We start from the raw sequence: 14430 nt of genomic DNA, 5'->3' as shown, positions 1-14430 counted from the left end.
ATTTTGTAATATTTTAAAGAACTTATTTTACAAAAAAAAAAAAAAAAAACTGCTGGGTCTGCATATTAATATGCAGACAGCCTATGACTAAAAAACATTAGAAAGGTCTAAGCCTAAGGAGTTTTTGTAATTATATATATATTTTTTTTTTATTATTTTTTTTATTTTTTTATTATTGATTAGCCAAACGTTTTTCATTCATACTGAAAGCCAGAGGGCGCCCTCGAGCGGAAAACGCCACATTTGCGTCAGAGAAGTAATTGACGTTAGTTTTCAGGAAATCCATGATGTGAAGCTAACGCTGTGTAAACAGAAGATAGAGATGCTTTGATTAAACATGACGACAATAAACACGACTGCAGCAAAATATGGAGTATTTGAGTTCTTCAAGCCGTCAAGGGTATTTTCATAGTAATAAAGTGTATTATAATGCAGTGCTGATTGGCATAGAATAATATAAAAGAACGCATCGTCTGCCTCACTCTGATGAGAAGCCACATCAGCTCACACACACTCGACTGACGAGATGAACTGAGGTAAAACATGTTATTAAACGTCTTTTGTTGAACAGGTTTATGAACGCTTCACTAGTTTGTGAAGATGTTTGACTCGTGTTGCTTTTTCAAACGCACGTTATAAGCAACTTTCAGACGGAGCAGCGTGTATTACAGAACCGCTCTTCGCTAACACTGGGCATTTATTTATTTAATTAAAATCGCAGCCTTTGAGCTTTCATAATCGCACACAAGCCAAATCGCGATTGCGGTTCGATTTCGATTAATCGTGCAGCCCTAATATCAATCCTAAAATAATACTCCCGATACTAATTTTCCACATAATAGATACAGGATATCAGCTGCGCTCTCTCTCATCTCTCCAACAGAGAGTTACACACAAACCCGCCTCCACTCACTCACTTGTTTCATTTGCTCCGGGTGAATATTGCTGGCGTTATACAGGGCTTAAATTTCAGCATGGGATTGCATGTACTGTGCATCATTTTACTCATTCCCTCAAATTTTCTGCTTACAGCCAAAGTGCGCACACATAAAGCTGCCTCGCAGCACTAAATTGGGTTCTTTTCCGTTGCTTATTGCGCTTAAACAGTCGGTAAAATGCTGGTCTTATCGAGTATTCACATAAATGTAGTTAGTTATGTTTTAAGTGAGCATAAAGATGCACATGCGGGAGAAGAGGAAGGGCGAATGAGTTTGGCTGCTATAGAGAATCGGAAATATATATCTCCATGGCCTCCCTCTCCGGGACGGAAAGTGAGTATAATCTGCCCTTAGGTGAGACAGGTGGAAGTCCACCTATTCATCCCGCAAAACAGAACAAGACACCAAAAAACCCGTCTTTCGGATGAGAAGTTAAACCGAGGTCCCGACTCTCTGTGGTCGTTAAAAATCCCAGGATGTCCTTCGATAAAGAGTAGGGGTGTAACCCCGGCATCCTGGCCAAATTTGCCCATTGACCTCTGTCCATCATGGCCTCCTAATAATCCCCATATCCTGATTGGCTTCATCACTCGGTCTCCTCTCCACCAATCAGCTGGTGTGCGGTGGGCGTTCTGGCGCAAAATGGCTGCCGTCGCATCATCCAGGTGGATGCTGCACATTGGTGGTGGCTGAGGAGATTCCCCCCTTCTATATGTAAAGTGCTTTGGGTGTCTAGAAAAGCGCTATATAAATGTAATGAATGAATTAATTAATTAATTAATAATAATTAATTAATAGTGTTCCGACACCAGTCAATGTGAGGTTATGGAGTGTAAGCCAGGGATGGCCCAGCACCTCTGTAGCCAAGAGGGATTCAATCTAATAAATGTGACTCTCCTCAATGTGGTTGCCTGATGCGATGAGGCTCACCGACCCTGTGGACTTTGATAGATGGCAGTGTCCTCCCAGTGTGTTGACGGAAATGGGATGAGTGAGTCGAACCACAGGTATCTTGAGTCGGTGAGCCAGGTTAATGTCCATGAAACTGCCCTCCGCTCCAGAGTCGATCAAGGCATCACACAGATGATGCTAGCAGCCCATTGCAGTCTGACTGGGAGGAGAGAGGCGAGCTCTGCCCACTTGCATGGGTTCAGGATTGAAAGAGGGACCGACCATATCGATGGTGACACTGGAAGTTCTCCACCACGGGAGATGATGCACAGCACTGATGACCTTGTTCCCAAACCACCGTTCCCCAAAGCTCCTCCTGATAACAATGTTATCGCAAAAGCCACCTTGGACTTCTCAATTGGAAAGGATGATGGCTGAAGCTAAAAAAACAGAGAACATTTGGCCAGAAAGGAGCAGCCTAATTGAGGCTCACCAGCATAGGCAGCAGGAGGTGCGGAGCAGAGCTATCTTCGGTTGGAACAGTAGATGGTGGGGACCTGAACAGCACGACCTGTCGCAATGATCTGCTCGACCTGCTGGTCAAAACGAGAATTGTTCCTGGACAAAATCTCTCTCCGTTTATTAGCACTCACTGGATCCATAACAGGTCCGATTGTTATTTCAAGCTCATAGATATCCCAAGATCCAAGAGCAATGCAATAATAGTAATTTATTGACAAATACAAAATCAGCAAGGAGGAATGGACAGATCTGATATTAAGCAGGAATCAGGCTTTGGTAGCGAGCAGACGTTGGGCTGTATTCGAGCTGGTCCTTAGTAAAACCAGAACAGAGAATAATCCAAACAGGAAACACAGACAGGAGAGTGGAGATGAGAGAGATGACTGGCGGGAGCAAACGACAAGACTTGAACACCAGAACGATCTGACAAGGAACACAGCAAACGCGACTACATTTAGGACACATAGTGTTCAGCGAACTTATCAGCGCAATCAGTGCTGCGACACACTGAGGCACTCAGACACTGACAACACCAGAACAACATGAACAGGTGAGCCTGCCAATCGTGACACACAAAGCTTATTACAATTACTGGATTAACGTTCTATTCATTAAAGAATCTTGAAAAAAATATATCTGTTTCCACAAAAATATGAAGCTACAAAACCGTTTTCAACATTAATAATAATCATTAATGTTTCTTAAGCAGCAAATCATCATATTCGAATGATTTCTGAAGGATAATATGACGCATGTGAAAATTAAAATCAAAATGCTGAAAATTAAGCTTTGGTCACAGGGATAAATATATGAAAATAGAAAACAGTTATTTTAATTATAATCATATTTCACAATATAACTGTTTTTAATGTATTTTTAATCAAATAAATGCAGCCTTGTTAAGCATAAATCTTCTTCCAAAAATATTAAACAAATCTTACTGACCCCATATTTTGAAGAGCAGTGTATTTTTTGGTATAAAATTATAATATTTTCTTACATTCCATACATTTCCTAAGAAACATTTTCCAAGTTTGAGGGACCACATTTAATATTGGGGTATCAAATATTTTAAGAAATTAAAAAATACCAATATTTGTTAATTATCACAATAATATCTGATCCTGTTCCTTTGAGCCTGAGCTGGTGAAATACTGATTTCTTGAAACTTTTTGAACAATAATAAAAATGTAGTAGAGTATTTCTAGCACAAAGACCCATGGGACTTGATTGCAATTGCTCTGAAAAGCTGCTATAGCTTTTGAACTCTAAAACAGACGCAGTAACACTGAAGTGTTTGATTGGAGATAATCACCCTGAATCAGCACTTAAACTACATCATTAACATTTTAAACGCTCTTGCATGCATATATACAAATGTGTATGCATACATTGAAATGGTTCTTAACGACTGCTACTTCATCAACAGCCACTACCGAGGAAGCACTGAGATGAAATGAAACAGTATAATTTTTTTCAGTTTTCAATAAAATCAATATGGCATAGTGAATATACATTGAAAAAGGAGAAATTTCACCTTTGTGCGAATGCTGGTATTAGCATTACATTGTCTTTCTATTTTAGCAGGTACATTCTGTATGCTTTCTCCATCTGGAAAGTGCATCAGAACAGCATACACAGTTGATTATATGTAAAGGGACATACAAGTAAGGTGTCCCATACTCGAAATTTGTGCTCTGCATCACAACCATCCAAGTGTACACACACGCTGTGAACACTCACCCGGAGCAGTGGGCAGACATTTTTTAGTCACGGTGCCCAGGGAGCGATTGGGGTTTAGGTGCCTTGCTCAAGTGCACCTCAGTTGTGGTTAATGAGAGTGGAAGAGAGCGCTGTTCATTCCCCTCCTCCTACATTTCCTGCTGGACTGAGACTCCAACCTTTGGGTTAAAAGTCAAGTCACCTTTATTTATATAGCGCTTTTACCAAATACAAGTGCTGGTCATATATTTAGAATATAATCAAAAAGTTGATTTATTTCACTAATTCCATTCAAAAAGTGAAATGTGTAGCCTAGAGTATATTCATTACACACAGACTGAGATATTTCAAATGTTAATTTATTTTTATTTTGATGATTATAACTGACAACTAAGGAAAATCCCAAATGTATTATCTCAGAAAATTAGAATTTTACTTAGGACCAATACAAAAAAAAAGGATTTTTAGAAATCTTGGCCAAATGAAAAGTATGAACAAGAAAAGTATGAGCATGTACAGCACTCAATAGTTAGTTGTGTCTCCTTTTTCCTGAATTACTGCAGCAATGCGGCGTGGCATGGAGTCGATCAGTCTGTGGCTCTGCTTAGGTGTTATGAGAGCCCAGGCTGCTCTGATAGTGGCCTTCAGCTCTTCTGCATTGTTGGGTCTGGGATATCACATCTTCCTCTTCACAATACCCTATAGATTTTCTATGGAGTTAAGGTCAGGCGAGTTTGCTGGCCAATTAAGAACAGGGATACCATGGTCCTTAAACCAGGTACTGGTTGCTTTGGCACTGTGTGCAGGTGCCAAGTCCTGTTGGAAAATGAAATTTCATCTCCATAAAGTTGGTCAGCATCAGGAAGCAAGCACAAAGTGCTCTAAAACGTCCTGGTATGTGGCTGTGTTGACCTTGGACCTCAGAAAACACAGTGGACCAACACCAGCAGATGACATGGAACCCCAAACCATCACTGACTGTGGAAAATTTACACTGGACCTCAAGCAATATGGATTGTGTGCCTCTCATCTCTTCCTCTAGTCTCTGGGAACCTGATTTAAACCTGTAAAAATTACTTTCATCAGAGAACATAACTTTGGACCACGCAGCAGTCCTTTTTGTCTTTAGCCCAGGCGAGACGCTGTCTGTTCAAGAGGGGCTTGACACAAGGAATGTGACAGCTGAAACCCATGTCTTGCATTTGTCTGTGTGTAGTGGTTCTTGAAGCACTGACTCCAGCTGCAGTCCACTCTTCCTGAATCTCCCCTACATTTTTCAATGGGTTTGGTTTTACAATCCTCTCTAGGGTGCGGTTATTCCTATTGCTTGTACACTTTTTTCTACCACATATTTTCCTTCCCTTCGGCTCTCTATTAATGTGCTTGGACACAGAGCTCTGTGAACAGCCAGCCTCTTTTGCAATGACCTTTTGTGTCTTGCCCTCCTTGGGCAAGGTGTCAGTGGTTGTCTTTTGGTCTACTGTCAAGTCATCCCCATGATTGTGTAGCCTACAGAACTAGACCGAGACCATGTAAAGGCCATTGCGGGTGTTTTGAGTTCATTAGCTGATTAAAGTGTGGCACTAGGTGTCTTCAATATTGAACGTTTTCACAATATTCAAATTTTCTGAGACACTGGATTAGTTTGTTATAATGGTTGTCAGTTATAATAATCAAAAGGAAAAGAAATAAACATTTGAAATGTATCAGTCTGTGTGTAATTAATTAATATAATATACAAGTTTCACTTTTAAATGGAATTAGTGGGGGAAAAAAAATCTACTTTATTAAATTATATGACCTGTACCTGTACATATTGTTTCAAAACAGTTTTACAGTTTATATTGATACGGCCCGGATCCAGCTGACTTTATCACGTGCTGTGGTTGTGTCTAGGTCGAGGTCCACCGTCTGATCTTTATACGGCCCAGATCCGGGTGACTACATTATGCATTGTAGTCATGTCTAGGCTGAGGTCCACCATCTGATCTCAATACGGCTCGGATCTGGCTGACTACAGTAAACCTCAGGATAAACAGAGACACTAACATTAGCGTAGATGCCCTTCTTATGATGTAAACGAGTATATCAGGTGTTATGGGAAGTGTTCCCAGCTCCGGCAGACCAACTTAATGCAGCCTAAAACAATAATTTAACTGATTTGAATAATATAAATGGATAATGTTCTATGTGTCCAAGGTAAAGAGATGTGCTTTTAGTCCAGATTTAAAGTGACAGAGTGGGTCTGCTTCTCAAACAATGCTAGGAAGACTGCTTCAAAGTTTAGGTGCTAAATAGGAAAAGGATCAACCGCCTGTAGTTGATTTTGATACATTAGCAAGATTTCGACATGTCAAACTCTCTAACCATTAGGCCACAACTGCCCCTAATGAGAGTGTCTGAAGATGTCTGTGTTGTGTCATAAAGGAGACCTGCATTTCTGTGCATCACTCCCTGATTTAATTTTCACTCTCTCTGCAGGTGTTGTGTAGTTTGCATCCTGAGTGTGAATATATTTTTCAATTGGCAAGAGATGAACAGCGGTGTCTGCGAGAGATCACAGAACTCGGGAACCTCAGCAGCTCCTCAGGTAGAAATAAACTAAAGCTCCTGATGAGATGTTTGTCATTCACAGGACGTGAGATGCATGCTAACAGCGCTGAGATTACATTGAGTGCAAACTGAGACCTTTTCTTAAGGCACCTTTGTTAAAGCTACTTAAATGTCCTAATTTAACTGAGGCCTAACCCTGGCTTGATCAAAGCCCTGTCATTGAAACCATGCCTTAGTTTAGGGTATTAATGTTTTTGAAAGAAGTCTTTCTTCTGCTTACCAAGGCTGCATTCATTTGATCACCTAGTCAGCAACATAGTGTCAGCCCAGATCCAGCCTACATCTGGTACACGTTGAATCAGCATGTACCAGATGTGGTTTGGATCTGGGTTGACGCTATGTCGGTGTCTGGGCAATAATTAGGGTTAGGAATCGAAAATAAATTCTAATTCTGGAATTGGATACTTAAAAGGTTACTTCAGCGATTTAGCATATGACTTTGTATCAGTAGAAACCCGGTAGTATATTCGAATGATTGTGCTCCCCCCATATCCCCCTAAGACTAGAAATGTATGTATTTATTTCTTGAAAAATCCTCAAATGACACAAATCTCATAAATATTTGCTTAACTTTCACAGGAATTAATTTGAAATGTTGAAACACTGGGTGCGTCTCAATCAGCTCCCTAGTTCAGTAGTCAGGTTACTGATCAGGGAGTTAGCCCATTGACTTATGTCCTGATCAGTGTCCTGACTACTGAACTAGGGAGCTGATTGAGACGCAGGCACTCACTTTGCTCCAAACCGCTCAATTTACATGAATGCCCGCAGCTGCCTGAGCTGAGTGCTCCGAGTGAGATCCCACCCCCCATGGGTGAGTTGAAAACATGCGGAAAAAGACTACAGCCAGCAGAGGGAGCTATTTCCGCATGTTTTCAACCCGCTCATGGAGATGGGATCTCACTCGGAGCACTCAGCTCGGGCAGCTGCGGGCATTCATTTAAACCGAGCGGTTTGGAGCAAAGTGAGTGTTTCAACTTTTCAAATTAATTCCTGTGAAAGGTAAGCTTCCAAAGGCATGATCTGAAAACACGCCAGACTGAACACGCGCAGTGAATGTATGCCACGGTTGCGTTTACCTCAGCTCTTGTGATGAATGTAATCTGACTCCTGCTGCGTTTGCGCCGTGTGACCCTCGCTCGGCTCACTCACATTATATTAAACAGACACGTTCAGTTTGTAATTGTAGTGCATGTTCTCTAACTGAACTGATTTTATGAAAATGAATGCGGTGGGCAAGTAATCCCAAAATAGAGATAGAAAAATAGAGATGGCTTTGGGAGTGGCTCGTAGGGCAGCGAAGCAATGCATTCTGGGAGTTGTTGTCTTTCATCCCCATGAGACAAAAATACATTTTCTGTCTTTTGTCAGTCTGGAAGGCACCAAATTCAAAAATAATTTGATATTTTTTATTCAAAAATAATACCGAGCACCCACGTGTGCCAGACTGCCAGTAGGCTACATTCATTTAAAATTAAACATTGAAGTTGGTGCTATGTGTCACTGTCAGTCGCCTGCTCCAATATCCTATCCACCAATTTTACTGTGACATTGATTCTTATTTATTATTATTAGCAGCGCTGAAAACAGTGCTCAATATTTTTGTGGAAACTGATCATTTTTTTGGTTTCTTTGATGAATAGAAATGTCAGAAGGACAGCATTTATTTTAAATATAAATCTTTTGTAACATTTTAAGTGTTTTTTTTCCCTTCAATTTAATGCATCCTTGTTGAATAATTATCTTTTTTCTTTTCTTTTTTTTCTTTTTCTTTTTTAAATCTTATTAACCCCCCATACTTTTGGATGGTATAATAATCTGTTCACAATTTAGAAATAAAATTGGAAATTGGAAACTATTGTAAAAAATACACTATAGTGAAGACATACCATATCAATAGTGTCTCCAGTCAAGCATTTTAACTTTTAAAATGACTTTTAATGACATACAGAAGCAGGTCACAACCCCATTTCATGACATTTAAAATAAATCACATCTGCATAGCATTTTATACCGCCATAAGCTGTCAGTGGTGACATTCAGAGACCGAGGTTAATACGTGATCACACTCATTGTAATGCAGCGCCTTGCGTTTCCCAGCGGTACAGATGTGAAGTCGTGTTTTGCAGTGATTTTGCAGGAAATTCATGTATTGGTGCCGATCCAAAACAGCAAACTGGATCGTAATAGAGCAATTCTAGCTGTTATGTGCCACAGAAAGCTTTTCAGATACATTGTTTTCTTCATGTTTGGAGCTTGAGTGCATAGGTAGTTATAAGTGCATGCTATTTATATAAATGTGTGTATGTGTGTGTGAAGGTTGTCTGCCAGTGTGGGACTCTGTAGTGTGCTGGCCCAGAGCTGCAGTGGGTGAGACCATCCACATTCCCTGTCCAGCGGTTTTCTCTCTCTTCAAGAACAACACTGGTACGACACACAGACACAACGTCTACTTTACGGTTGTGCACAATTCAAAAATATTGACTCTGAGATGGAAAACAAGATGCATAATTGTTAATCACTGAATTTGAATTCACAGTAAATTGATAGAGGTAGTTAAATAGGAATGAAATTCAAAGATATTGATGTACTAATAATAATGGACAAATGAAAATTCTTAAACATTATTATAATTTTTAAATTTTTAAAAATGTTAATTTAAAGGTTCCTATTTTTGTTTTGGATTTTCGTTTATGTTGCAAGTCACAGACTGGATTGATGAAACCTGCAATGATTAGTCTACTATTAAAGCATGAATTTGATGTAAACAATAGATCATAATGTTCATATATTTCATAGGGGACATACCGGTACATGCATAGCAGCTACAGCATGAAATAATATTTAAACCTATACAATTTTACATAGATAACTTTTAAACATAGCCTATAACATTATTATCTCACAATTCTTGACTCTTTTTCTTGCATTTGCGTGTTTATCTTCCCAGTTCTGAGGTTATATCCTGCAATTCTGGCTCTTTCCCGTCAGAATTGCGGGATATAAACTTCCAATTCTGAGAAAAAAAGTCGAAATGAACTTTTTTTTTGTCTTTTATCCTGTGGCTTCCATAGATTGCTACAGCAGAACTAGTCATTTTCTGCAACCAGGTAGGTTTTGCCCAAAAAAAACATCATTGCTGTTTGCAAACACAAAATGTCTATACATTGCAGCTACAGCTCTGAAACTGTTCATAAAGAACTCTACACCCTTCCTTTCCGAGAGCTTAATCTGCCCTGATTGGTCAGATGGCCCAGTCTGTTGTGATCTACTCTGCTCTGATTGGTCAGATGGCCCAGTCTGTTGTGATCTACTCTGCTCTGATTGGTCAGATGGCTCAGTCTGTTGTTATTGGTCTACCATTTACAGCACGTCCGAAATCAAATGCCCATTACCTGAATTTCAGCTCTGGATCTTCCTCAGCACTTGATACACAGTGAAACAAACATTAACAATGTCGTCTGCTTTACCGTATCAAGTCCAGCGTGAGTCCTCATGCTTCGGAAGTGAAGCAAAGAAGTTTTGCTTTTGCTGTGCAGCGTCTTCTCGACATGACGACACACGAACCAAACTCTTCCCGTCTCAGCTACAACTACAGTGTTCGAGGGTCAAAGTAGACTTTCTCTTTGGGCAGCCAATGAAGACCATAGGCTGGCATTATGCAAATCGTTACAAATCTACATAGGTTTAAGCAGGAAGTGAGACTGTAATTACTTACGACTCATTTCATCCCAGTTCTTTCTTTTGGGAAACTTTTATCCTAGATTTTGATTTTTTAATTTCACAAACTGCTGTATTACACACTACATGAAAGATATATATCCAAAAAAGCTTAATAAAGGCACAACCTTTGAAATATAACATTTCATATAACAATATTGTATGGTAAATAAAATGATTTCATTATGAATTAAATCAAATTCCACAGAGAAATTTATACCACACGCTCTCTTGTATCTTCGTTTGGTGCGTAAATCTGTTTAATTGTTTCAATTGTTGATCCACGCTCAAAAATTCTTGTAAGCACTTTAATATTTTTTTCACATTATTCAGAGGGGAATAAAACACACGTTTTGGCTCACAGACCTTCCTCAGTGTGTTGAATGCTTTCATCCCTCCACTCCCTATTAAAACAATTAATTATCAATTATCAGAAACAAAACATTGTTACAAATCGCTCACTTGATTGTGTTAAAAAGTAATTATCCACACACAATTTGATCCCTGTAAATGCATTCACTAATAATTTACATTCAGAAAAAGACAGCACTCATGAAGTTCAAGACACAATATAGAGTCTACACTGAGCAAAACAGAGGATCCCACAGCCAAGAAAATTCATCAATTAGCCATTAGACCAAAAGATTATGAATTAATTTAAAACATTTCATTAACATGTACTATTCATATAACTAAATACTAAATACTAATAATAACATGGGTTTATATTATTAAATAGCATCTGAGATGCTAGCTTGAGAAACGTGTATTCATTTATGTATATTTAATTATATTTAATGATAACTTTAATTTAAAGGACCAGTTGAAAACAATTAAAAAGAATGTTATGGTCATTTTGTTGTGCTGTTTGGAAACCACTTAATACAGTACACATAATGAAACACTTTAGGCAAATTGATGTATTAGGGCCAAGCATTAATTATGTAGTCATGTTTGTTTAGAAATACCACAAAATGTGTGCATCCAAATGCCATAGAGACTTAGGGTTAGCTCTTTTGAAAATGTTTCTATCTATTGAATTAAAAGAGAGAGCGTTCTTAAGCTCTAAGTTTACCCAACCTTTGTTCACACATGCATTTCCATATTAACAGCTTCTGCAAGCAAACGCGTTGGTTTCTGTCTGTGGGCTTTAACAATAGGCACATCTACCTTGAGAATATGAGCTGAAACCTCAAATGTTGAAATGCTCGGCCCCAATTTCAAGGCTTCATAAGCTTGAGCAAAAAAAAGGCAGGTCTTTATATTTGCCACTGCAATAACATCTCAAATCTCCACAGATCCACCAGTATAACAAACTAAATCCAGTCTAAACCTGGCCAACCAACACTACTTTCAAATTTGAAAGACCACAAATGAAATTGTGCTGCTGCCGTTTCACCGGATGACGCAAGTAAAGTGTCCCTCCATTACTGACTTGTATAAGGATGCAGACCTCATTTCACATTTAGCTTCAGCACCAGCTAATTTTATGCATTGCATCTTGTTCTCCAGAGAAAAAGATCAAAATAAACTCAATGAAATGTGTGAAATAATTTTTGAAAAGCTTGCAGAATTTGCCATTGACCTTTGACCTTTATTGATTACTCTAGGTATAGTGAGTCGTAACTGCAGCGCTGGAGGCTGGTCACCTCCGTTCCCTCCTTACCATGAGGCCTGCAGTGTTGAGGACGACGTCCCAGAGGTCAATGAGATGTTCTGCGATTCATCCTTAAAAATATTTGATAAGATTTTTCCACTTATTCCATTCCATTCCTTCTGCTTCTCAATTTTCTTTTCCACAAAAAGACCCCATATACACTGATCAGGCATAACATTATTCCATTATCCCACCTTCCTAATATTGTGTTGTTGTTTTGCTGCCAAGACCAAGGTGGTCTAAACATTTATTGAGATCTAGGGAATTTGGAGGCCAAGTCAAAACCTCAAACTCGTTCTCAAACCATTCCTGGACCATTTTTGCTTTGTGGCAGAGCGCATTATCTTACATAAAGAGGCCAGCGCCACCAAGGAATATCGTTTCCATAGGTAGTACATGTCAAAGTAACTTCCACATGGATGATAGGACCCAACGCAAGACTACACTTTTTGAGCAATTTGAGGTACAGTAGCTCATCTGTTTGATCGGACCGCACTGGCCAGCTTTCGCTTCCCACGTGCATCAATGAGCCTTGGCCGCCCATGACCCTTGCTGCGTCCCAATTCGCTTACTTATACTACGTCCTAAAAGTATGTACTCTTTTTGTGAAGAAAAAGTATATACTTTTGAGTGTGTAGCAGAAAAGTATGCAAGCTTCAGGACATACTACTTCGCCATCTTTAAAGGACTCCGTCGCTTAGTTACGTGCATCCCGTCACCGTTTATCTGCCCTGTCAATCATCGTCAGATTCGTCACAGTTCAAATCCTTCACATTCAGTTTAATCTCCTACCGTATCGGGGGGAAATGTAGCCGCTCGTTGATCTGCCATTTGTGGGTCTTTAATGCAGAGACTCTCCTCGTGTATTTACAGTTTAAATATAATGATGCATTTAAAAGTTAATGGCCAAACGTGTCATTACAAAAATTCTCAATGCTGCTGCGGGTGAAATATAATGTGGACAACACTGAATAAATATATTTTTGTCAGGTTAAATATTGATAGTTGGTCACTCAAACCCCTTTATCTAAACTTCTCTACTTAACGGTCGAACTCGCACATCCGTCATGTTTGTAGTTTTTTAACGCTTTTTATCCGCGTTTGTAGTTCTAATCGAATCCTCGTCCAACTCGCAATGGGTTGTGGGCAATATCAGCCGTTAGAGTGCCCATCGATCCATACTGTGAATTCGGACCGGAAATAGTAAACCATCCGGGAATCTTTGGAATACTCTTTTCAACATACTACGATTTGGGACATACTAATTCTATTTTCGAATACTATTTAGGATGGATAGTATGCGAATTGGGACGCAGGGCCTGTCACCGGTTCACCACTGTTACTCCCTTGGAGCACTTTTAAAAGATACTGACCACTGCAGACCGGGAACACCCCACAAGAGCTGCAGTTTTGGAGATGCTCTGACCCAGTCGTCTAGCCATCACAATTTGGCCCTTGTCAAACTCATTGAAATCTTAAGATTGCCCACATCAACTCTGCCTAATATATCCCACCCACTAACAGGTGATGTGAGATAATCAGAGATGATCATTTTTATTCACCTCATCTGTTATGCCTGATTGATGTGTGTATATAAAACCTTTACATGAACTTTAATGACATCTCATTTTGTAATCCGTTGAGTGTAATATGGAGTCGGCCCACCCTTTGCAGCTATAACATCTTCAACTTTATTGGGAAGACTTTCTGCAAAGTATAGAAGTGTGTTTATGGGAATTTTTGACCACTCTTCTAGAAGCGCATTTTTGAGGTCAGGCACTAATGTTGGATGAGAAGGCCTGGGTCTCAGTCTCCGCTCTAATTCATCCCAAAGGTGATCTATGGGGTTGAGGTCAGGACTCTCATTAATGTCTTTTTGGACCTTGCTTTGTGCACTGGTGCGCAGTCATGTTGGAACAGGAAGGGGCCATCCCCAAACTGTTCATACAAAGTTGGGAGCATGAAATTGTCCATAATGTCTTGAAATGCTAAAGCATTAAGTGTTCCTTTCACTGGAACTAAGGGGAACGCACAACACGGAAGAGATACTGTGGCATAAGACACACTGGTGCCACTCCTGTTCTGTCAGAAAATAACATAAAACTGAGGTTACAGTTCGCACAGGCTCACCAAATCTGGACAATAGAAGATTCTTGTCTGATGAGTCTCGATTTCTACTGCGACATTCAGATGTTTTGGGTCAAAATTTGGTGTAAAAAAACATTAAAGCATAGATCTATCATGCCTTATATCAACGGTTCAGGCTGATGGTGTAATGGTGTCAGCGATGTTTTCTTGCACATGTTGAGCCTTTTAGTGCCATTTGAGCATTGTTTAAACTCCACAGCCGACCTGAGTATTGTTTCT

At 39.6% G+C, this 14430-nt stretch overlaps 1 protein-coding gene across 3 annotated transcripts in view; it reads left to right on the top strand.

The window, feature by feature from the left end:
* The window catches only part of ghrhrl (growth hormone releasing hormone receptor, like), a 58571-nt gene that overhangs the window by 20700 nt on the left and 23441 nt on the right, over positions 1 to 14430 (top strand). For all 3 annotated transcript variants that reach the window (XM_067445591.1, XM_067445590.1, XM_067445589.1), the window contains 3 exons: positions 6555 to 6663; positions 9006 to 9113; positions 12017 to 12108. In XM_067445591.1, coding sequence (XP_067301692.1) covers positions 6555 to 6663; positions 9006 to 9113; positions 12017 to 12108 — 309 coding nt within the window. The remainder of the gene's footprint in view (positions 1 to 6554; positions 6664 to 9005; positions 9114 to 12016; positions 12109 to 14430) is intronic.

Source organism: Pseudorasbora parva, chromosome 6 (assembly GCF_024679245.1).
Source record: "Pseudorasbora parva isolate DD20220531a chromosome 6, ASM2467924v1, whole genome shotgun sequence".
NCBI lineage: Eukaryota > Metazoa > Chordata > Actinopteri > Cypriniformes > Gobionidae > Pseudorasbora > Pseudorasbora parva.
The sequence above is the reverse complement of the archived record's forward strand: the minus strand, read 5'-3'. Positions and strand labels throughout refer to the sequence as shown.